The sequence below is a fragment of the Octodon degus genome, unplaced genomic scaffold, assembly GCF_000260255.1.
Source record: "Octodon degus isolate 3935 unplaced genomic scaffold, OctDeg1.0 scaffold00031, whole genome shotgun sequence".
Classification (NCBI taxonomy): domain Eukaryota; kingdom Metazoa; phylum Chordata; class Mammalia; order Rodentia; family Octodontidae; genus Octodon; species Octodon degus.
In genome coordinates, this window is record NW_004524607.1 from 6,688,254 (window position 1) to 6,714,622 (window position 26,369).

Sequence of the window (26,369 nt, forward strand, 5' to 3'; positions counted from 1 at the left end):
AAGAAGTCTGAGTAGTGCACCTGGGCTGTCAGTCAGAACAGTGGTTGACCAGGAAGGTCACTAAATGAGGACTGTCTGTAATTCCACCCCTATAAAATGCAGGTATCAGTGTGACTTAATGTGTGGTGATAGATTCTAGGGCCATGGTTAGCTTGAGGGTGCTGTTGACTGGAAGTGGGCACAGACGGGTTCCTTGGGTTTTATTTCTAGGTGGTTGGAGGGTTTTAAGCCTGTGCCATTAAAAATGTGTCAAGGTGTAGATTGATGATTTATATCCTTTAAAGTGTGGATTATACCTTTTTTATTGTCATTGTTAATTAAAGGACTCAGAAAATGACAAATATGAATAAAGCAGCCTGAAACAACTTTAAGGTAGCCACTGATGGGTAGGAACTTAAATTTTTCACTTACATACTCTAAATAGATTCAGCCTAAGATTGTAAATGAAGTTCATTTCACCTAATCTCTCACCACATTGATCTGTGTGGCTGATTTATGTTTATTTGACTTCAAGAAAGAAACTCTTTTCCTTAAGGGATGAAGAAATAGTTCCTTTAGGACAGCCCATGGGAAGTTAATAAAAGAATATTAATAACCTGTTCATATCTATTCCATTTTTGAATGTTGGCCTCCATTTAATAAAACAAATGTGTGGTGAGTGGAGGGAATTATGTCCAGGGGATTTTTGTGCAAGCTTAATTGCAGTGGGACACCCTCCCCTGGAATTGTTTTCACCAGGTATTTAATAGTGGCTGTAGCACCCTGGATCATTCAGCGTTCTACTTTGCTTTATTTTTACCCTTGGAAGTTTCCTCTCACTGACTCAGGAAACCTTTATGTCCTATCATGTGAGCTAATACAATCTGTTTACCTTTTTAGGTGCAGGTGTTCGGACTATATTCTGGAGAAGAATTTCATGAGACTTTTGACTGTCCCATTAAAGTAAGTCTTTTTTTTTTTTCAATTAAGGTAGTAAAGACTACTGTATTAACGTCAGTAAGCATCAGTTCTGCTCCTACAAAGGAGGTATGTATATGACGAGACTATATCAGGGGGTGTTTATAATAGTGGATGAGATCACACCCACATGTATGCTCATGCACACTGATTAAGAGGCTCAGGTAAAAATGATACGAAAGACTACAAAACTGAAAGAAGTTTTAGTGATGGCTTCATGTGTGGAGTGATATTTGACTGATATTTGACTGGCCTGGTCAGTGGACAGGTACATGGCGAAGCTGGCTTTCCACGTGAATAAATAGCATGATAAAAACAGAGAAGCTGGAAAGTTCCAACTGTTGAGGGAGTGGCAGATAGCAAATAGTCTAGCTTAGGTGGTGCATCAAAGACTAATTTGGTAAGAGAGCTATACAGGCAGACTGGACAAGAGGCAGGAAGACCAATTTTTGCTAACAGTTATAGGTAGGTATATATTGTACTTGTTAAAGGATGAGGTCATTTATTTTTTTCCACTTGTTTATTTAAACCTTATTGACCAATAGGTACAGGAGAGATAAGATCTGACATGTGTTTTAGAAAGCTGAATTTGCCAGAATGGAGGGTGATTTAAGTCAGAGCACATTTGGGGACAACCAGCAATATAAAGGCTTATGCAGTACTCTAAGCATAACAGCAGGAACTCAGAGAAGAGCAATTGTGAGTATTCAAGAAGTGTTGAAGTGGTTAATTTAGACTTCTTGTAGGAATATCCTTTCTGCCTTCAGTAATGCCAAGAGCAGCGTGATCAGAGGCAGAGGAGCTGGAGTAAGTATAGGGTCTTGTTCTGGTGATGTGAGGGACCATGAGTTGGAGTAAGGAACAGTTTGAGTCAACAAGATGCTAGTTAGCTCTTTTCTTTATCTGTAGGACATCAGGCGGAGATGTTACAGGATTTTGGAGACAGGAATATAAACCTCAGGCCAGAGATTAAACACGGGATAGGTAACTCCATTTGAGTAAGATGAAGCCATTTTGAGGAATCATCCAATTACAGTCATAGAGTGAGATCAGAGTACTGGTGTTGAAAGGCAGAGCACTCTAAAGACTCAGGCAGCAGAGGACCAGCAGCAAAGTCACAGTCTGAAAAATGGCAGGTAGAAGGAAATCCAGAAGAGTGGTGCCACAGATGTCACAGGAGAGGCTTTCCAGAGGGAAGATGAGGGCTGTGGTGTCAGAGGGGTCATGGAGAGTAACTGGTGGGAAGACTGGGTCAGGGCTGTATTTTTGTTTTGTTTTGGTTTGCTTTGGTCTTGTTCTGGTCACAGTAAAGTTCCTGATAAGCATAGAAAGAATCGCTTTCACAGTAAATTGGAGACAAGGGAGTCAAAACATCCAGTAAAAACTTTGCTTGCAAGGACTTTGGAAATAACCGTGATGGATCACCTGGGAGAGTGCAGGGGCAGCATTCAGGGAAGACTGGAGGTCATATTTTGGTTGAAAGTAAAAGCAATGGATGCAGAGATTAAAGGAGGAGGAGGGGTTTCTTCTTGAAGCAGTATGAGGCAGTGGGGTGAGCAGCCAGGGAGGGAGGTGACTCAGCCCTCTGCCTGGCAGACATTGCAGAGTTGTCAGGGAAGGGGGAACAGTCCATGGCAGTAGCTCTGATGGTTTTCGGTTCTTATGTATTTTTAAGGGGCAGAGATACCTATCGTGGTCTGTAAGGAAGCCAGAAGGACTCTTTTGTTTTGGTGGTATTAGAGATTGAATTTAGGACCTCTAGTATGTTAGGCAAGTACTCTATCATGAGCTGCATTCCTAGCTCTTTATTTTTTAAATTTTTAAATTGTTTTTGGAGGCAGGATCTCTGTATGTAGTGCAGGCTGACCTTGAACTCATTTATGTAGCCCAAGCTGGCCTCAGACTCATGAAGATCTTCCTACCTCTGCCTCCAGAGTGCTGGAATCACAGGCACTTGCCACCATGCCTGACTATTTTGAGACAGGGCCTCACCGAGTTGCCTAGGCTTGTGTAGAAGTGCCACCCTCCTGCCTCCACCTTCCCTGATAGCTGAGATTATGGGTGTGCACTATCATGCCTGGCTAGAAGGACTCTTCTGAGACATTTTAAGGCTGTCTAAATGAATTTGTATTGATATTTAAGGTCAATAAACAGAGTTGAGTTTTAGCCACCCTACGAAGTATAAGTAGTTAGAAAAATAAAGGGTCTTGTGCTAAGCCCTAGAAATGACAGTATAAGAGAACTCTGTCAACCTACCCATTAGAGGAGGTGTATTAGTTCATTAATAAGAACATAAAATGTATTTAATTGAAGGTTAGGAAAACCCAAAATTTGTTAATTTTAATGCTGATTTTTATGGGTAATTTGGAGGTAAAAGGTAAGAAAACAATATGGAGGGATTATGGCTGTGACAGATGAGGCTTGAATTAAAACTGTGCTGATTGGAGACACTAGAACCCTACTGCTGCCTTTGTCCCTACTCAGCACAACCATGCACCATCATGGTATGGCACAGTCATAAAGCCACGGGCCATCCCAGGGGTGGTGGAGCAGCCTTGGACAAAGCTGTGTACGGGGTCTATGGGAGCCTGAGTGAGATCAGTTGGGACTGTGGAGGCGAGAACTCTGATTATAGGGAGAAGGGAGAATGACCAACCCAGCGGCCGGGCCCAGTGTTCTGATGTGAGGTCTCGGTGTCACCCCAGATGGCCTGCAAACTGCATGACCTCATCTCTTCCCTTTGATGCCATCTGTCATTGACAGTGAACAGATAGTTCTGGTGTCTGGAGTTTTGACCATTCTTGTCTGTTGCCTTGGTAGAGCAGTGTGTGCTCAGAGGAGTCAGCTCTCAGCCAGGAACTGGGAGGAATCCCTGTTAGCCCCGGAGCTGTGACTTAGTTCGCTTTGGGAACACATTTTTTCACAGGAGAGCAAGGCTTATGTCCTCAGTTGCAGAATTTTCTGTGCATACAGTTGTGGGAGGCACAATAACTCCAGGCCTCCAATCCTATTGCAAGTGGGTTTCCAGGTTCCTCCTCCCCTACCTCTGATGAGCTAGGTTCCTAGTTCTTACCTCGCCTATTTCCCATAAGTCTCCTGCTATGCCCAGGAGGTGGGACTTCCTGTCATAGCCCGGTTGCCTAGTTACTTGCGCCTTTTACCCTCTGACGTCATTTTCCTATGCCTTTACTATATATACCCAGCACCTCCCCTAAATAAAGCGAGACTTGATCAAAATCCTGTCTTGTCTCCATTCTTCACGTCTCCTGTCCTTTGTCCCCTCTTCAATTCCCTGCTACTCCCCTAGGTGACCTTCGTTGACTGATCCGCTGGTTCAGGACATACAGTTCTTCTTACCAACTCAGCAGGGTAGTTTTTATGCTGCTTGTAACATAGTCATTCAGTTGACTGTGACTTTGAAACCAGTCTTAGCTTCTTTTTTTTTCTTGTAGATCATTGCTGTGCACCCACACTTTGTGAGATCCAGTTGCAAGCAGTTTGTGACCGGAGGGAAGAAGGTAAATGTGTGTCCCCCTTGAGGTGTGCCTGGGTGTTCCACTGGCACTGTGATTTATCCTTAGTGTTTTTAATGTCTGAATACTATTCTGTAGAAACAGTCTTGAATGTGATCAAATTATAAGACTGTTACCTCTTGGTGGAGTTGAGGCCTGTGTCTTTTTCTGCCTTCATTTGAAGGAGGTATGTGGCAAGAAAAAGAAATTTTACACCAAGTACCACTTGGAGATTTGAAATTTGGTCCCTTCCACAGAAACAAGAGGCAGGGGGGAAGTTAATACCTTTTTCCCTTTGTAGAATAGCTCTTGCAAACTTTGATAAAATTTTAGGACTGTTTGGGCTAGTCTTTATTGCTGTGTTCCTGATACATTTTATTATCTTAGTGAACATTTTAAAAAATGAGAGTGAAATGTTTCTCCTATATATGAACATCCTTCTGTTTATGTAGTAAATTTTCAAATGAAAGAATCTGCTGATATTTTTTTTTTTTTTAATTAACCAGAGATTTATTTTGTTTATTTATTTTTTTTGGTGGAACCGGGGATTGAACTCAGGTCCTTGCGCTTGCCAGGGAAGCGCTTATTCCACTGAGCCATCTCCCCAGCCCCCAGAGATTTATTTTTAAACAAGTTTTTGTAACAAAACACTATCACTGTCACCATCCTGGAATTATAAATATTGTTTCATATTCAGGTTTGAGCCAGTAGAAAAGCAGTAGTCTGTGATTATTTTTCTAGTAATGTAATGCTCTGAGATGACCACTTAGAGGCTCTGTGGCTGAAGTTGGTTTGAATATTTTATGATAGTTGTCTGTCTTTTTCTCACAATCTGGTAGTGCATAGGGAGATGGGTCAGGAAAGGACACTGGTCATTTCCTAAGTCATTGTCATGGCTATATGGCGCATCTGGGCCTCTTATTCCATTGTATAGCACAAAGCCAAGCTTGCACCAGAGTGGACTTTTGCTTAAGAGTTGGTGCCTCTTCTCTTTCCTTAGGGCCCACTGTTAATCTTGTCCCATTTGCCTTGGGTCAGAATGTCCAGGGTACTGGTGGGTGGGAATCACAAGCTTATTCTGTTGGATTTACAGCTGATCCATCCTACGAAAATAATACCTTCATCTTTGTCAACTTCAGAAGAGTAGCTTTTTAAAATTCTTATATTTCTTCAATAAATACTTTTTGGGTTAGGAATCTTTTATCCAGTGTAGCACAAATGCGCTTAAACTGTGATTTAAACTCATGGATTTTCATTGAAAACTTAGGAAAGATAAAGATTTGGTAAGTTGCTCACCTTTTTAATAGTTTGAAACAGCAAGCATTTCTTTCCTCAGCTCAAAAATTAAAGGGGTAGCTTATTGATCAGATTTGGCTGAGGATCTTTGGCTTGAGTGCAGTCAAGATACTAAGGCTGTGGTTATCAGAAGACTTGGCTAGGGCTAGAGGATCCACCATGTACTTAAAGTATTGATAAGTCACCTTGGTTTAAATATTTCCCAATGTATGATACAGTTTGAGTTCCCATTTCCAGTATCAGAAATTTTATAGTTGACCCCACTTCTTGAATATGTTAGGGAAAAAGAGATGCATTGATGTTCTGGTGGTTGAACTCAATAGAAAGGCGAGATCGTCCTTTGTTGGGTTATGTTCTTAATAATAGTACATTTGTGAAGTTTAATAATGGCTTTTATACGGGGGGGGGGAGAGAATCCTCATCAAGTTTGCCACATTAGTTTTGCTTATCTATAGGATACCTGGATTAACTGTCAGTAGCATATTCTGCATGCATCTACTTTGCATTTCACATCAGGTGTAGATACTTATAGGAAGAACGTTGTGTCTATCACAGTTTGGTCAGAACCACTTGAGGGAATTCATGAGCTTTACAGTGCAGCTGTGTAATCTGGCATCTGACTGTTGGCAAACTTGGTAGTTATGGAAAGCCAAATAAGCAGCGAAGTAAGTAGTATTCACTGAATGCTGAGCATGTGAGAACATGCAGTTAACACTAAGTGACAAGAGGGTCTGTGTTAAGGCTTGAGGAGAATTCTGACTTTTTCCTTTCTTTTTTTTTTTTTTTTTTTTTTTTTTTAAACCTATTCGGTTCTTCGTAAATATATTTGTAAACATTTCTTTGCAAGTGCAAAATATGTTTGTGTGTATACAAAATGAGATTAAATAAAAGCAATTTAGACTGTTTGATGAAAAACTGAATAAAAAGACAATATTATTAAAGTAAAATTTCTAGATTTAAATAATTTAAAAGAAAAAAGTACCCTGCAGGACTAAATATATTTTATACTAGGATCTGCATGCTGGACATGATAAAAGTACACTAGTGTGGTCATATGAAGGGGAGAATCACACAATTATACAGCCCAGTCCAGATGATGATGTCATTTTTCTTTTAGGTTTTTAGAAAGAGATTTTTAGTAGTTTTATTTGTTTATTATTTATTTTTTATTTCTTGCACTTGCCAGGCAAGCACTTATTCTACTGAGCTATCTCCCCAGCCCCTTAGTAGCTTTATTAATATATAATTTATGTGCCATAAAGTGCCCTATTTAAACTGTTTCAGTCAGTGGTTTGTAGTAAATTGATAGTGCCACACAGGCATCAATTAATTTTAAAACATTTTCATATCCCTGAAAAGAAACCTGATAGCACTTAGCTGTCAGTGATCTTCCTTCCCTCCTTGCATCCCTAGCCAATAGAAAATGTAGTTTCTTTATAATTTTGCCTGTGTGTGGTTACTTCATATAAATCCTGGATAGTCCATATAAATTGAATCATATAATATGTGGCTTTTCTGTCTGACTTCTTTCATTAATTTTCTAGGTGCATGCATGTTTAGGACAGTAAGTATCAGTACTTCAGTTCTTTGTAAGCCCAAATATTGTAAGGCTGTATCATATTTACCTTACTTTGTCAGTTGATGGGGACTTGGGTTCTTTCCACTTTGGGCATTTATAAACAATGCTACAATGAATATGTGTATACAGCTTTTGGTAGTTGAGCTTTCATTTATCCTGAGTGTTGAAGTCTTGAGCCCTGTAGTAACTCTGTGTTTAGTACTTGGAAGTCCTGTCAGACCGCTTTCCAAAGTGACTGTACCATTTTACATTCTTGGAAGAAATATAAGAGGGTGTCAGTTTTTCCACATCCTCTCCAACATTGATTTTTGTCTTTTTGATGGTACCCATGCCAGTGCATAATAAATCATGTCACATTGTGGTTTTGGCTTTCATTTTCCTAATGACTAATGATGTTGACCATCTTTTCTTTGATGTCTTTGTTACTTGGATATCTTCTTTGGAGAAATGTCCACTCACAGTCTTCGTGGATTTTTAATTTGGTCATTGGCAGTTGTGAGCATTCTTCGTCTGTTTTGCATACATGTTTCCTGTCGTATGATTTGCAAATAATTTTCCGAACTTATGAGTTGTTCTTTATATTACTGATGCTGTCCTTTGAAGCCCTAAGGTTTTTAATTTTGATGAAGTCCCTTTTGTCCTTGTTTTTAAATGGTCATGCTATTGGTGTTTTATCTAAGAGATTATTGCCTAATGCAAGTTCATACAATGTAATGTCTCTGTTTTCTTTGAAGAGTTTTTCAGTTTTAAATTAAATTAAGTCTGATGAATTTTTAATTTATACTTGTTTCTGGTGTAAGGTAGCATTCTAGATTCACTCTCTTGCATGGGCCTGTTGTTTGTCTCTGCCTTGTCTTAGAAAAACTGTTCTCTCCCCATTGTCTTTGGCCCTTCTTGTTGGAAATCAGTTAACTGTAAATGTCTGAGTTTATCCCTATACTCATAGTTCTGTTCGTCTACATATCTCTGTTCTTGTGCCAGTGCCCCTTTTAGATTTTAGAGCCCTAAATTTTTATAATGGACTTATGGAAGGACAAACAAATTAACTTCTATTCTTAAAACTCATTTATTTATTTATGTATTTATTGTATTTTTAGTGAAGGGTCTACAGGGTGTTCACTGTCTCACTACTAGATTGGACTCATAGTGATGTGCCTGTTTGTAGCCTCCCATAAGCTGGAATTACAGGTGTGCGCCACCACACACAGTGGGGGTGGCCGGCACGGCAGGCCCAGGGATGGAAGCCCCAGCCTCTATGCCTGCTTGCAGGCACTTTAATCAGCTGAGCTATTTGGTCAGCCCTCTTAAAACATTTTATCTCTTTTTTCCTTTTAAGACCCATTATAATTTCCCTAAGGGACTTTAAAGGCATATAATGTCCTCTATTTAAGGATTTTTAGTGTACAAACTGTTGATTCATTTCTTTGGCTCTCTTAAAGTTTATTATGTAGGGGTTGGGGAGATAGCTTGTAGAATAAGTGCTTGCTGGGCAAGTGCAAGGGCCTGAGTTCAATCCCTGGTTCCACCAAAAAAAATAAATAAATAAAGTTTATTATGTAAATGTGTACTTATTAGCAAGTAAAAAGCATCATTTATTTGATAAAGTATGATGACATCTTTATGTACAGTTAGTTCTAAAATGTGTACCTGTTTGAGGTGGTTTGCAGAAATAAATCGCAAGAGAATTTCTTTCTTGTTTTTTTTTCTTTTTTTTTTGGTGGAACCGGGAATTGAACTCAGGCCCTTGCACTTGCCAGGGAAGCGCTTATTCCACTGAACCATCTCCTCGGCCCTTTTCTTTCCTGTATATGGTTACAGTATATGCTTCTAAGGGTTACTTAGGCTGCATGTTTTGTGTTTTTGTTCCTGTATTTAGGACAGGGTCTACAGGGTCTTACTACATAGATTGGACTCATAGTGATTCTCTTGTTTTCAGCCTCCCAAGGACTGGGATTACAGGCAAGCGCCACAACACTCGTCTCCATCCCATCTCAGTGCGCCTGGGGGCGGGGCCAGCACAGCATGCCTGGGATCAAACCCTGGCCGATGCGCTCTGCCTAAGCACGTGCTTTAGTCTGCTGAGCTATCAGGCCAGCCCCTTTGCTGCATGGTTTTGACATTAGTGTATTCTCTTTCTTTTCATTTAGTTGATACTTCAGGAAGTATTTTTCTAATTTCGTTTAGAAATCTGTCTTTGATTTTTATTTATTTATTGTTTTCGGAACCGGGGATTGAACTCAGGCCCTTGCACTTGCCAGGGAAGTGCTTATTCTACTGAGCCATCTCTCCGGCCCCTTTTGATTTTTAAAACTAAGAAAATAACCTTTAGAAGATGACATTAAGAAAGGACTGAGCCAGGTGTGGTGACGTACACCTATAATCCCAGCATTTCGGAGGCTGAAGCAGGTGAATCATGGGCAGTTGGAGACTGGCCTGGGCTACAAAAGTGAGCTCAAGGTCAGCCTGAGGAGTATTATGACTTGATTACTTTCATTTGGAACATGTTAGGAAATTTTTAGGCAGCATCACTGCTTTATGAGAGTGTTATAGAAGCCCATACCTTTGAAAAATGAGAAAAAAACAAAGACTGCATTGTCCTAAAATCAACTCTAATCATTTCAACTATTTTTAAACTAATAGCATCACAAATACAAGCAGAACAAGTGTGAGGAGCCCAACATTTTGCAAATGATGACAATTTTGCAATAATTCTATGTTGTGGATACTAAAGACTCCTCTGTTTAGGGCAGATGATAGGCCATATGGGGAAAACAAGAGAAGAAGACAAATATAATGGAGATGTTATGGCCTTTTGCCTTTAAGAAATAATTTAGTCTTTAGAAAAAAGAACAAAGACTAACAAGATGAAAACATAAGGTGGAATTACAGCCTTCTTAACCCATAAGAACACTGATCTGTAGGCGGAGTCATTCTGTAATCCTCAAAATTACATAGATGTTTCTATAAACACTGGGTTAAAGTAGCACAGAGGCTAGAAAAGTAGATAGAAAAATGGAACTCCCACAGTGCCATGCATAAGAATAATGAGAGTGATCTAGCTCAATATTTTGGTTGACTTAATGTGATTAAAATTTTTGATTTGTGTAAAAAAAATTATTGAAGTGATTGGAACTTATATTGTAGAACAGTGCTGTAGCAGGAAAACTGAAAATACAGTTTGGCACACTTCTTCAAGTTTTCTTTTTAAGGTGGTAGCTTTCTTAGGTATTTCAGGATGGTTCTTACCCGTGAGGGACTGGGACTAGGGCCCTCTATATAGTGTTGTCTGGTATAAACTTTTATTTTAGGTTTTCAAGGTAACTTCTTAGTAGTTGAATGCCATGCTGGGATTTATGGACTCCACTGCTTGACACCTGAGCATAAAAAGCTTACTCTAAATTCTGTTTTGCTTCCATCTTAAAAAAAAAAAAAAGACAAGAAAAAGCATGTCTCTTAAAAGAGGTGTGGTGAGCACTTTTAAACACACAAACCAATGGGTTTTTTAAAAAGTGTAACCTTGTGTAATAACTCTCAGCACATGAGCATAACAAATGAAATTTCTGTTTTAGAAATAAATCTACCAAGTGATTCTTGTCTAGATTTTTTTTTTTTTTTAATTGTACAACTTTCTTGGTCAGCGAGATAAACTTTAGTTTCTTATGCCCTTTACCTTTGAACTCTGAAATACGTTTCATAATAACTGGTTCTACCACTTTGACAAATTATTAAATTGTCACAATGCTGTTCATAGTGGAGTTCATTTTTAGAAATGAGATAGTCAGCTGTTTGCTGTTGTAGGGAGGACAGGATGAAGGGGCCTGGCCGTGGGGACAAATTGCTTTGCAAGCTGGAAAATGTCAGTCAGCAAACAGGAAAGACCCTGCATGAATGAAATGAGGAAAGCCATGTCCCTGTTCAGGGCTGATGGCTTGTGCAAAATTCCACCTGAAGGACAAGTGATTAACATCAACCAGCCTGGTATGTTTCTATGGGTCATTCACAAATAACAAATTGCATTTTGAATCTTCTCTGAAAGGAGATCCAATAGAGTAGCTTCTTTTAAAAAGATAATTATTATTATTATTATTATTATTATTTTTTAAATATATTTGGTACAGGGTCTCACTGTGTAGCTTGAACTCATAATGTTCTTCCTGTTTTCAGCCTCCAGTGCTGGGATTACAGGCATGCGCCATCACGCCCAGACTCAGTGGCCGGCTCAGCGGGCCCAGGGACAAGGCCAGCGCAGCGTGTGGTGCTGGGGAGATAATTAAATTTTTAAAAAAGATTTTGTTTTCCCCACCTTTATTGAAGCATATTAGAAAAATAAAAATTATAATGTTGAATGCATATGCCATGTTCTAGTATGTTATGAAGTGGTTGCCATAGTTGAGATCATTGATATTCCTATTAACTCAGACAGTTACCTTTTTATGTGTGTGATGAGGACACTTGCAATCTACTCTCCCAGCAAGTTTCATTTATCTAGTGTAGTGTTATCTTCCGCTGTTTGGGTATCTGCAGTATCCCCGGTGTGCTCCGAGGTGGGTTTTTGAAAGGTGGTTGAATCATGGAAATGCTGTCCTCATCAGTGGGTTGGTGCACTGAGTGCATAGCTAAATGTGCTGTTAGGAGTTAGAGACTGGGTGGAAGAAATATGTCCTCGGGGCTGTTGCCCTGGAAGAGTGTGTCTCCCTTCCCAGCTCCTCTCTTCACTCTTCACTTCTGTCTGCCACAAGGCAAGCATGTTTCCTTTACCGGGCCATTGCACCATTTCCTTTCCGCCTTGGCAGTAGCCACTTGTGAGCTGAATCCCCTAACTGTGAGCCAGGGTACACCTCTCCTCTTCTAAGTTCTCCTTGTCAACCACTGGAAAAGTGACTAATACTACTGTAGGCCATATATTGTACCATAGCTCCTCAGAAGTTACTCATCTTAATGGTGAAAGTTTCGCCCAATAGCTCCTCCTCCCCTGTGCAGCTACAAATATTTTTAGAATTGAAATTGTCCCAGGAATTTTTTATTAACCACTGCAGTCTCTAAACATGAAATGTAGAGGTGCTTCCTTTTGTGTTTGTCTTCGGCTCAGGCTGGAGCTGGAGTTCTTAGAATTTTAGCTATATGTCTATGTATTAGTTATATATTAGTTACATATTTCTATGCAGGGGCTAAGATCTGGCTCTCTTGGATACTTCTGCAGGTTGGCTCATAGACAGCCTTCCACAGGCACACATTTTCCATGTAATCCTTACCATTGTAGTTTCCAGGGTACCTACTGAATATATGTATGAGTTAAAAATAGGTGTTGTGAGGCTTCCTAGTCAGTTCAGTGCTAAATCATAGGCCACCACTAATATGTGTCCTAATGGTTGCTTGTTGAGTACTGTAAGTAATTTTATTTTTTAGTAAGATTCTGTTCCTAGGAATTCATATTATGCTGATAGTATAACAAAACACCAACTAATAGAAAGCAAAACATAAATGTAAACTTTATGAATCATTCTTTTTTGGTTTTGTTTGAGAGGATCTTGGTATGTAGCTCAGAGTAACCTTGAACTCAGTGTGTAGTCCAAACTGGCCTTGATTTTGTAATAATCCTCTTGCCTCAGGCCCTGAGTGCTGAGATTGTAGACATACACCATCATACCTGGCCTATATAGACTTTTTTTTGTATAGAAAACCACATAGCAAAATATTTCTGTTTTGAAGGTATATTTTGGTGAAGTTTGCTGTAAATTCTGGACCTGTTAAGGCCAAAAATAAAAACTCATTGCTTAAACTAGAAATCATTTTTTAACATCAAAATGAGTTTTCTTCATTGCTTTCATAATTTTTCCCTTTTTAAAAAAATATCAGTTGCTTTTGTGATATGAATGGACAGGGTTCCCAAAGTATCTTTAAGGAATAGGATGAGAGACGGATCCATAGCAGTTTTGTTTTATTTTATAGCCTCCTTGATTCATACCCATCAAATACCTGTTAAGAAAAGACTTTTTTCTTCAATGAATTCAGAAAAAATTTTATATGTAGTGTTTCTGTATTAATCACAGCTTTTCCCTGAACTCAGAGACTAAGCCTGCCGTCTCTCTAGAGCAATGAAACCCCCTGTGCCCCTGCTGACAGCATCTTCCTCTGCAACACGAGAGCGGCGGAGTCATCACCTAGTTTCAGGACGCTCATCATGTTTTCTTGTGGGGTGCAGCGCACATCAACAGTTACTAGCCCTGGGAGGTTCTCTCTCTCCTTTTCTCCCTTTTTTTCTTCACTAAGGTTACATAAAGCAAGGAGCTGTGATTGCAGCCATTGTTAATATCCTGTGGAACATAACATATTTTTTGTCATAAAGATCAATGAACTTTGTCAAATCCACATTTAATCTTTAAAATATTTCTATTGATGAATTTTATTTTTACGAATATTTTTACGAATATGAGTACTTATCCTGTTAAGTACTCATTTAAATAATGAGTACTTAACAGGATAAAATAATCATAAAGATATAGTATTGCAGTTTTAATATGTATTGTTTATTTAAAAAGCAGAATTTTAACATCAGCTATTTTTTGATTTACAAAGTTTAAAACAGAACAACAGAAATAAATTGCTACATGAACTACAATGAAAATGCCAATAGCACTGTGCAGAAAAAAAATGTTGATTCATTTAACATACCCAAAACAGTGTTCACACATGACAACAGCACATTCCATGCACACTTATCACTTACACTGACACGGCAGTACATGTTTTGCTTTCCTGGCCTTCTTGTAGGACACACTAGACATCTTTCTGGTCTTGATATTTTGTCAAGGGGTTCTTATTATAGTATGCACTATGTAGTTACCAGGAACATTAAATATCAATAAAATAAAGTATTAGATTCATAATATATATTTATTGCACATTAAAATAAACATCAACATTTTCACATCAGCTGTGTATTTGCTTATAAAACCTAAGACAGAACATCAGAAATAGAAGTCTATGCAAGCTACAGTGTAAATACAAACAAAGATCGACCACAGAAAGAATTTGGACTTCAACTGTCATGCCCAAAGCAGTCTTCACATGTGACAGCTGCATGGTCCATACACACGTCACTTACACTTATAGCATGGGTTTTTTTTTGTTTGTTTGTTTGTTTTGTTTTTCCTTTCTCTCCCTTCTTGTAGGACACAGCTGACATTTTTTTGGCTTTCCTATTGTCATAGTGGGCCTTTGGGATGATGCCTCTGCCCTGTTCACCTTTCATCCACCAGTGTACTCTACAATAGTTCCCTAGATAGAAATATTTTTTCTTTCTCTGTTGTAAATGATCTCTTACGAGTTCCAGTCCCAGTCCTCTAAGAAAATTTTTCAGTGATATTTTGCACTTGTACTATACAATTTTCTGTTTTGCAATTGCAGCATTTCATTTGAAATTTCTGCTTTGTTTCTTTGTATAGTGCCTGCCCTGGTCACCTTGTACAGTTAGCAAATGTACATAACTGGAAATTGGTAAACCTGTTGTCAAATGTTTCATTCCAGTTAGTTTGGGAGTTGGGAGCAACAAGTCTATTCACATCATTTAGATTATACTATATGAATAAGGACCTGGTGGCTGAGTTCCAGGATAAATATCTAGATTGAAAGTCTTTGCATTTACCAGATCATAAGTTTTTATGCCACATTTTAACTTGTTACATTTTTGTAAGTCTTTTGCATTCCTGAGATTACCATGAGAAATCCATGCTAAGCACAGCATACCAACAAATGCTTTCCATTCGGCTAGTGAGGCGTGATAAATGTCTTTTTTAATATGACTGTCGGTACATACAGAATGTTTTCTTTGTATTTTACCCCTGGTGTATTTCACATCAGCTTGTAACATTTAGTGTATTAGAATTTCCAACATATAATGGCAGCACTGGCATTCTGCCCAATACATTTCACTGCTGCCAAGACCCTCACTATATTTTTGGATCTAACTCTAGCATTGGATTGTTCTATTTACTGACGTGACCGTTTTGCAACATTGAGTCAGGTGATTACTCACGTTGTTTGATTTGTTAATTGAATCAAAGAAGTGTGCATTCCCTGTGTCTGGGTATTAGTTGATTCTTGCTCCATGTCACTGTCATAGAACTTTGGCACACAGGGCCAGTGTCAAAGTGGTCATTGTTGTCATCATCAAATACCCACACCATGCTTCTGTCATGACAACGTGTATATTACCATAATGGATCATGTTTGAATAATCTGATTATTCACTTTTGACCTTCTCCAGAACTTGCTAATCTGGTTTTTCATACACCATTGCACTGAATTCAGCTACTTCTATTAGAAAAATCAAAAGAAAACTTTTTAAAAACAAATCCTAGAGTGTTATGGGAATATCACACCCTCTGTGATGCTTAGGTAAGCATATGCCAAACCTGTTAAATGGAGTATCATGTTGGTGAAAATCCTGATTTGACACTTTTGCATATGTAACCATACTTTGTCTTTCATCATACCAAGTGAATAAACACAAAGATTGCTTCCTGTATCCCTCAGGCAAAGGTACTGCGATATATAGCCAGCTACTATTATGCTAAAGTAAAAGTTTACAGTAGAAAAGTTATGGATGTGTTTGTGGAACCCAGTGTTCCATTCTTGGGTTTGGCATCACTAGTAGAAATTAAATCATTTGCAGAGGAACATGTGGTTTGAATCTGCTCATTGAGCACAGCCTTATATCAGGGTCTGCATTAGGTGCAGTGCGCAAATATTGTCCCAATTCTGCAATGGTGGGTCCTAGGTTTCTGAAAGAATATAAATGGGACAGTGTTGGACAAATGTAATTGATAATATTATTCTTTGATCGGAAGGATAATTTGTAGGAGAGTGAGAAAATTCTTAATCATTTAAGAGGTGAAAACATAGGCGTGAGTTTGTATGGATGTAGGTTTCACTATAGGTGAGTTTCGTTTGTTTGTTTGGTAGGTGATTATTTAAAAATCTTTGTCTTCAGACATTTTGGATGTCCCCCTACCTTGGTTTGTTTTGCTTTGGTTTTTCTTTCTAGTTCATTTTCAGCCCAAACTCCTCTTTAATGTTTATAATAATGAAACTGAAACAAGTTGCATCTCTAACAATGGTGAATTGGCTGTATCTAACATCCCCAGGAGGTCTGCCATGGGGTATCAGGACAAGGATAGCAGAAAGAGATGTTGTGGGTTTGGGCTGATATAATGCAACTGGGGAGGTTTAAGGAAGTGGGAGTTTGCTCCATATTAGATGTTCTTATTTATCTGAAGTGTGTGTGTGTGTGTGTGTGTGTGTGTGTGTGTGTGTTTTTAAATAAAACTCATCCAGAAGGAGAAAAGACTGAACAAGGCTAAAATCAGAATTGGTAAAGCAACAACAATCTCCTTATAGCCAGGGTACAGGGACAGTCTCCATATAGCCAGGGTGCAGGGACAGTCTCCATATAGCCAGGGTGCAGGGACAGTCTCCATATAGCCAGGGTGCAGGGACAGTCTCCTTATAGCCAGGGTGCAGGTATTTTTGGGAAATTCTTCTTTAGAAATGACTATGGCCTGGTCTTGTTTTTGTCCCAATTCTTCCTGGTCACAAAGACTTGCCTTATGATCTTGGTTTTCTGTGAAATTGTTTCTATTCATCAGAAGAACACTAAGACCCATCTGTGAGGGTCAGGACAGCATTTGGATATTGGCTTTCTTTCTCAGTATGAACAAATAAAATGCCCAGTGTTTGATAGATTTCTTCTGATGAAGTACTGTACCAAAACTATGTATGGCCTGATTGCATCATCTTTTGTAGAAATACAGTTATGTACAAGTGTATATTCATGCAAATCATTGATAGTGTTTGTGTCTGGGTAAGATTGTGTATATACTTTCTAGCTTCCATTGACATTTATTTGCACTATTTTGGCATTGCTTCTATAATAGGACATTAGGCTAATGTACAAGATAACCTCAACTACAGTAGTTTAAATCTTGTTCTAACTTAACATAGGTAGCATACAAAATTCTGCACATTATTGTATTGTGTTTTTAGGTTAGTGTTGTTTAATATTCCAGTTGCATAATGTGCCATCCTGAAATCTGTACAGTTGTTTAAGCTATTCTCTTCTTAGTGGACCATTAGCTTGCTTCCAGTGTTTGGTTATCCTTATACTGGGATGAAGCTAGAAATCTAGGGATGTAAACTTATATATGTTCTTTCAGGCATTTTCCCGGTCTTGATTCCCACAATTAGAATCCCTGACACAAAGGCTATGATTAGTTGTCAGGCACTTGATAGATGCTGTTAAGTTAAATTGCATTCCAGAACACTTAAACCAGTTCACACCAGCTATGAGCATGTGCCTAAATATTCTTGTTCCTCAAGAGAATCCATAGGAGCATGACGTGTCCGGAGTAGACATGATGTGTGTAAAGAGAGGTGATGTATATTCCCCTGAGGGGGTGTATCTGTCCCCTCTCTGGAAACCACCACTGGCCATGTGTCCACAGAACCCCACTGTTCCAAGAGGATATAAACTGAGGCGGGTTCATTTGATTTTTCTTTCTTCTGCAGATAGTAGCCCGGTCTCTATTATCACCCTTTTGTTTTACTGTCAAATAAGGCTTATTAGATGTGTAAACCCAGGTTCAGGCAATGATTTTTATTTTTCAAGAGTTGTAATTTTGGTGTTTCTTTTTTATGTACTCACTATATAAGGATCTCCCTCCAGTTGTCTATGGTTAGGATAATATGAGTTAAAATTAGGAAAATTTGTTCATTATATAAGACAGTAATTTAAGTTTAGTCATCCTGTGGATAACTTTTCTGTTTTCTTTGCCTTGCTATTGAAAGAATCTAGTCTTGAGCCCAGCCCCAGCAATTTATCCTAAGATGGTTAGAAACATAAAACTCCAGCTTCAGCCGAACTGCCATCTTCCAGTAATTTGCCAAAATGACTAACACAAAGGGCAAGAGGAGGGGAACCCACTATATGTTCTCCAGGCCTTTTAGAAAACACAGGGTTTTTTTTCTAAAAAAAACATGCAAATCTACAAAAAGGGGGATATTGTAGACATCAAGGGAATGGGTACTATGCAAAAGGAATGCCTCACAAATGTTACCATGACAAAACAGGAAAAGTCTACAATGTTTCCCACCATGCTGTTGGCATTGTTGTAAACAAGCAAATGAAGGGCAAGATACTTGCCAAGAGGATTAGTATGTATATTGAGCATATTAAACACTCAAAAAGTCGTGATAGCGTCCTGAATCATGACAAGGAAAATGATCAGGAAAAGAAGAAAGCCAAAGGCAAGGTACCTGGGTGCAACTGAAGCACCAGCCTGCCCCTCCCAGAGAAGCACACTTTGTGAGGACCAATGGGAAGGAACCTGAGTTGTTGGAACCTATTCCTATGAATTCATTCCCTATGAAACTGGGGATGTTGCTCTGCCAGTCAGCACCCAGTTGGCAGCTTAAGTGTTCTAGTTCCGACATAAAAATAAAATCATCCTGTGTTGTAAGGGTGGTTTTCTTAGTTGAACAGGTGTGTGGTGCCTTCTTACCTCAGAAATATTTGCAGCAGATTTTCACTGTACCTAGAAATTATGTCTAGTCCTTACTCCTCAGTTTGTGTGTGTGTGTGTGTGTGTGTGTGTGTGTGTGTGTGTGTGTGTATATATATATGGTACCAGGGATTGAACTCAAGACCTCGTGCTTGGCAGACAAGCACTTACTCTACTGAGCTGTCTTCCCTGGCCCATTCTTCACTGTTTCTATTGCTGAAAGATATTGCTAAGGTATTGTGCAGGTGTGTATCCAAATATTCAAATATTTATAAAATATTTATATTGCCTTGAAGATCCTATAAATCACCATGGGGAAAAGATGTATCAAAATAAATGGAAATCACTTCAAAAGCAAATGTAAGTCCATTTCAGTTAAATAAATTGTTTAAAGCACAAGAAAGAAAGACAGACAGACAGACAGACCGACCGACCGACCGACCGACCTATCAGAAAATTTGGCATTAGCTACCAGTTCTATTAATTAAGCCTGTGGGATCCACATGGAAGACTTCTTTTAGTGCTAAAATTATAGGTGCTCCAGTCATTTCTCAAATCATATTTGCAACAGTGGGTTTGTATGTGTTCCAATTACAGATCAGTATTTTAAGTAGGAACTTACTTTGCATTTTGGGTATAGTTGATTGCTTCACACATTCAGATAAGGTGTGTAGACTTATATCTGTCATCTCTTGTTGATTTTTTTTTCATTTTTGTTTTGTTTTTAGTATAAAAGAAACTGCTTTTAAGTGATGTCTTAGCCATTTAGTTTCTTTTATTCATACTGAACTTAGAGTTGGAATTTGTGGTTGCTAAATTGACTTTTAGATTAATGCATGTTTTTAAATTTCAAAACATTTGTCTATCATCATAGTTTTCATAAAGTTAGTTAACTTTACAGGCTTAAGTAAGCCTGCATTTTACTGGAATTGTATTTAATCAGATGTTGTGTAAATGGCCAATGAAATGGACTTTTTAAGAATCAATCCTTTGTGTGTGTTGGGGGGGTGGGTAGCAGTGATGAACTCAGGACCTGGTGCTTGCCAGGCAGGTGCTTATGCCACTGTGCTATCTCCAGAGCCCATGTAAGAATCAGTCCTATGTACAGACTTTCTATGGTGGTAGTGTTTGGTCTATATTTTAATTTCTTTTAAATATGTTAAATTACTTTTAGAAAAGAAAATTGAGGGATTATAGTTTGTCCAGAAAGTAACCACTGAATTTAAAGTTCCTTCTTTTGCCTACATGTTTTTTTGTCCCTTCTATTGTTGATGTTTAGAAAAGCTATGTGTTTTAAAGCCTTGGTCTTGAGCCAGAGCAGGAAGCAAGACAAAGGCCTCACCTGCCCCTGTGGGCTCTTGCTTCCTCCTGCCTCTCCGAGACTCCAGATTGCTCTCCACTGTGCGCAGCCAGCTCTCATCCTAGGCCTTGTCCATACTCACTGATGTTTTGCTCACTTGCCTTCTTTCCTTTAAATTTCACCCCTTTGCTGATATTAGATATCTAAGTCCTCCTGTGACACATCTTCTCCTTTCCTCATTGTGCCCTTTTGTTCTCTGTATGTCTTAGGCGATATCTTCTAGTTTTCTGGGGTTCACATCTTCTTCTTTCTCCACTTTATTATATTTAGTGCCAGACTCTTCTCTGACCTAGCAAAGGTTATCTTTTATGGAATCTGCTGCTTTGAGCCCCTTTGTCCTTCCTGTAGGAATGCACCAGTGCCTAGGACTCCGCATGGCCTGCTGCCCGTTTTCTGTGTTCTTGTCTGCCTCAGAGCAAACAGCATAGCTGGTACTGAAGGAGCCAAGTGATTCATAAACTTGAAAGATCATACGATGATTAAAACTGGGCAAATGATGCGCCTTTGCTGAATCGGGGAGAGTGGTGATGGGTAATGACAGGCGTTCGGCGATCAGAATTGGTGGCTTTATTATAGCCTGATAGGAATCTTGCCACACGGGTGGGAGATACTGGGATGAGCATCCTTCTCCCACTCTGCAGTGCAGGAAAGCACTAGATAGATTTATCAGCACTGAACACAGGAGAATAAAGTATATTGCTGGGATGTGAGGGCTCCTATTGAAATATAAGTACCGAGAGTGCTGACTGCCAGAATGTGGATTTATGGGAAATAAAGCCCTAAAATTCTTTCTCCAACAACAACAACAACAACAAAAAAAAAAACCAACCAGACCTCTTGGAAACAGCTTCTCCTCTGTTTGTACTTAGCTCCCATCGAGCTTAAATTGCTCTCAGCATTGTGATAATGACAATTCAGTATTACAGGATGTGGAAGATGAACCAAATAAATTAACCAGCTGCTTTTAAGGGTAGTCCGTTCAATGCCTGCCCCCCTAAAATGCTTTGTAGAATCTTCGTGCTCAGTAGGTCTCGAGGCAGTTTTATGTCCAGAAAAAAGAAATGGATTTTATTAAATGTCAGTGAAATAGAGGCAGATAGCTTTGTGGTAGTTAAATTAGTGTAGAGTGTTTGTAAGAAAAGTAGTTTATCTTTTCTTAAATCACCAAAGCAGAACTTTCCTGGGCCTTCCTGCCAGAAAATGTGTTTCTTCTAGAAGTTCCCATAGATTAGGATTAAAAAGCAAACAGAGAGGGATCATTTGGCTCTTCTGTCTCCCATGTGAAGCTATGTCCTGTGGACTGAATATGGTAAATCAGGTCCTGCGTGGCAGTGCTGCTGTAATTACGAGCTGACATTTAAGGTTTAGCATGGTGCAAGGACTAAGAAAATGGATTTAGGAATAAAGAAAGTAAGTGCCTGCTTTGGCAGAGCGCAGAGGCTGGGGTTCGATCCCCAGCAAGCCATGCCGGCCCCACTACTGGGAAGCGTGGAGACAGCAATTGAGACTGGGCATGGTGGCACACCCCTGTAGTCCCAGCACTTGGGAGGCTGAAAACAGGAGAATCACTACGAGTCCATTCTTTGTAGTGAGACCCTGAACATCATGTAGGCGCTGTCCTAAATTCATTAAAAAAAAAAAAAAAGTAGAGGAAAGGCAGAAATGAATTCTGCAGTGGCCCAGTAAGAGGATGGAGAGGTGAGAAGTAGGTAAGGTGCCTGAGAGGCAGAGGCGCAGCGCCTCCTTCTGCAGATGACAGGTGGGCTGTGTGGCTAGCTTGGGTCCCTGCAGTAAAGGCTCCACTAACCTAAACTGAATAGGAGCGGCAGTGCAGACCTGTAATCCCAGCATTCTGGGACACTAAGGCAAGGGATTATAAATTTGAGCCCACCTTGGGTAATTTAGCAATTTAGTGAGACCTTGTCACAAAATAAAAATAGAGGGCTGGGGATGTAGCTCAGTGTAAAGGCACTAGATTCCATTCCAGTTAAGTAGCTAAGAGAAGAGAAAGGCCATAGGGTAAGACTGACCTTGAAAATACTTTTCAAACTTTTGACAAGTTATGCACAAATTGACAAATTACATATAATTTGACAAGTTGTAGACAAATTATATCCTGTGATCTTGAACACAGTGTAGTAGACCAGTATTATAAGTTGAATAGTAAAGATGTGTTAGGTGTATGAATTAGCCCCAGGGTTTTTTCCTTTATAATTTTGAGCTTAAAGTGGATTCCAGAGTGTTTAGAATAGTTTAGGGACATTAGTAACTAAAGACGAGCCTGGTAACTGAAGGGTTTCGGGTCATTGCTAGTTCTGTTACTAGTTACTAGTCAGTACCCTCTGAGTGTATTGACAGAGAGGGAAAGAAGAGGAAGAGCCCAGGAAAGCCCATTTGCGTCAATCGCATGTGATACCTTCCATGCCTGTACTTCGGTCCTGTGGGGAACATCGAGGTGGTAACACCCCAAGCTCAGAGAGTAAGATCAGTCCAGTCGTCTTTGTCTGTAGTGGAACCTGTGTGACCGCAAGGCACAGGTAGAGCCAAGGCGTTCTTGGAAAATCATTTTTCGTTACAAGCGTTCTCCTAAATAGTGATCGTAATAAACCAGACACACATGTGTAAATATCGTATAGTCTCCCTAGTATAAGAACTCAAAAGAAGAAATACAAATAGAAAGGTGTAATACAGGTAAAAGGAAAGCAGGATCTCAAGGACTAACTAATCAAGAGAGGGAAAGGAGAAGAGCTAGGAAATATGACAATGTCAAGCCATACAGTATATGTAGAAGATGGGCAAGGCAATGATCCTGAGATCTCCAGAACATTTTTGAATCTAGCAGTTAATTGGGAAGATTCTCAGCCTGACTAATTATATATACTGATACCTGTGAACTAAGCAACTGCACTGCAGATGGTAATCTGTAATAGTAGTTTCATGCTTGGAGTGCCTGTCATTCTGGTCTACTGAACATGGGCTGTTTGTCATGACATGCCAGTTGCTGCTATGATGTCTCTCGGGTAGATGGTTGTTCAAAAAGAAGGGGGTGTAGGGGCCGGGGAGATGGCTCAGTAGGATAAGCGCTTGACTGGCAAACGCAAGGATCTGAGTTCAATCCCCGGTTCCGCCAAAAAAAAAGAAGAAGGGGGTGGTGAATGAAAGCAGAGATAGGAAAAGGAATATTTTGGGACTGTCCTGCTTCAAGGTTGTATATGGTGAGATTTTTGGACTTATGTGTAAACATAAGTATATAATTCTTTATGCCTATTTTTAAAATATATTCTAATTTTTAAATTTTTTTATCATATTCTGTAGGGACTTAAAGTTCAATATATCAATACTTGATGAAAAATACCTGTTCCATATTATGCCTAAGATGTTTGATATGCAGACAGGTAGTGAGGTTAAGCTTGATAGCCTAAGTTGTTTAATAATAACAATAAGCTTGTCTTCTGGATGGTTAACAACCTAAGTTTGCAGACCAAAATTAGAGAAAAAGGAGGGCTGCAAGGAAAGCCAACATTTTGGCCCTAGCCTTCCAAGGTCAGTTAAGACTCAGGACATATGAGAACTTGTATTGTTGCGTCATGTAATTCGGTAGTGTCCCAAATTTTCTGATCAAGGAGATTATGGGGCCAAAGAGGAAAGTGATCGATGATGTAGAGTGTGCCTAAGGAGAGTCACATGGAGAGATAACATTCTCTCAGGCTTTCATAGAGAGCACATTGGCCAAGCAATGGCCATGACTCATCCGCATGGCTGACACTGACAAAGATTCTACAATCTGAGGTACAGGATCTCAGGATAAATCCTGAGGGGATTTCACTGACCTTATCAGACCCAAAAGCTACAACTCTTGTTGCATAGGTCCTGCTTTACCTTGGTCTTAACCATCCAGTAGAAAAGTATAAAAACGAAGTATAAGAAGTAAAGCCATGCTGTTATGTTGAGCTATAGGGAACTCAGGTCAACAATTTCTGACATTGCCAGTCAAGCAGAAGACCCAATACTATTATGGGCTACTGGACTCTTTTAGAATATTTTGCTGAGTTTACACACCTATAATATTCAAATAATGGAGCTTAACAAAAAAAGGGTATACATATGATTGTCCATTTTGTATCTGTGTATTCAAAGTGGTTAGGATAGATATATAGTTACATTCTGTTAATGAATAGAGGGATTTGTTCTAATGGTGTTTGTAAACAGGATATCATGTTCGCATCTTGTACAGCAGTTAACCCCTAAGAAGAATGTATGCAATGTGTTGATTGTTGAAACTGTCCTACCAATTTGATTTGAAACTGTCTCATTGCTATTTGTTTATCAATAAAATTATGGGGAAAAAATAGTGATCGTCCCTGATATATTTCAGTCCAGTTATTTAGCATATTGTCTTTTCAGTCACAAAACATGAAGTAATTGCAACTACAGGGAAAACATCAGAAAATTGCAAGAAGCACACTTAAAATTGTAGTGTCAATTAAATTCTTTTATATCTAGAAGTTAGTATTTTATTCCGTTAGCACACAAGTTGAATAAAATGCAATTTGCCTGTCTGGACTATACAAGAGATGATCAAAATATGTAATGAATTTAAATATTTTTAAATGAATTATGGTAAAAGTCATAGTGCTACTCATTCCCCTCGAAATACTGCCCCTTCCCTTAGGCACAGCTTAGCCCATGGTTCTCACTACTTTCCGAAGCAGTTCTGGAAGTCCTATTTAATTTGTACAAGTTGTGATTTTTAAAAAATAATGATAAAAGCTGGTGCTGACTCCCGTCCACGGGAAAGACAGTCTGGTAGAACACATGACAGTGTGTCCTCATGCGACTTGTTCACTAGGTCTGTCACTGTGTGCCCTCTGGCTCTTCCCAAGTTAAAATGACCATGAAAAGTAGAAACTTTAGATCAATTCAAGACATTGAGGCAGCCATGATAGCACAACTAAAGACATGTTGGAAAGAGCACTTCCGGAACTGCTTCACAAAGTGGCAGGGATGATGGGATAAGTGTGTCTGAGGCCAAGCACAGTGATTTGAGGATTCCTCAAAAAACATTTTTTAAATAATTTTTGTAAAACTTTCACTGAAGGAGAAGTTTCTTGGCTCCTTCAGCTCCTTGTCAGATGTCAGAGTAGCAGCCACTGGATTTGTTGGAATCAGCCCTGAGATGGACTGGATTTAGAATCCATCTCTCCTTTTCTTCCTGCCCTCTTCCGGAAGTTTCCCTTGGAGCTTGGGCAGGAGTGGGAAACTGGACCCAACCTCCTGCCATGCCTGGAAGCCCACCAGCCACATCTGTGTTCTTTCAGTGAGTACATGGTTTCTGTTGAAATCAGAATAAATGTTTGATAGCAGTTTTTGAAAGAAGGTAATATTTTATTTAAAAAGGAACTATAGTTTTTGTAAATTCTACTACATGTTTATTATACTTCCAGCATTTTCACGTTCCAGTAAATGTTTGATACTGTTTTATTTTTTGATCCTTTCCCTGAATTAGACTGATTGTAAAAATAAGAAAATAGGTATTTTCCTTTAGTTTGTGAACATTATAAAAACTGATATGTTCAATGCAGAATAATTATGAAGTAGAAATTGTCGATATATAATCTCACCTATTTCTAGAATTATTATTACTTTGCAATTTATCTTTAATATTATATTTATATGGGGATGCACATTATTTTTACTTTTTAAAGAATACAAAATAGTAAAAAAAATTAGAAATGATACAAAATGTTATTAAACAAAGTAATAAGGGGCCAGCCAAATACTTCAGCAGATTAAAGTGCCTACAAGTAGGCGCAGGGGCTGGGAATTCAATCCCCAGGTTTGCTGTGCTGGCCCCACCCCGGGGCGCACTGAGATTGGAATTGAGACTGGGCATGGTGGTACACACCTATAATCCCAGTTCTTGTGAGGCTGTAAACAGGCTGATCACTACTAGTCTGATCTAGTAGTGAGACCCTGAACAACCAGTAAACCCTTCCCTAAAATACAAACAACCCCACATAGTAATAGGAATTGTAATGATTGCTGTATTGAATGATACTATGTTTAGATTAGTTGTTTAGGTTACTATGTTTAGATTAGTTGTTTAG

General features: G+C 39.0%; 1 protein-coding gene across 1 annotated transcript in view; it reads left to right on the top strand.

Moving 5' to 3' along the window:
* Vps41 (VPS41, HOPS complex subunit) overlaps positions 1-26,369 on the top strand; it is a 183,426-nt gene that overhangs the window by 71,780 nt on the left and 85,277 nt on the right. The window contains exons 6-7 of the mRNA XM_023713367.1: positions 880-942; positions 4,410-4,475. Of these exons, the coding sequence (XP_023569135.1) occupies positions 880-942; positions 4,410-4,475 (129 nt within the window). The remainder of the gene's footprint in view (positions 1-879; positions 943-4,409; positions 4,476-26,369) is intronic.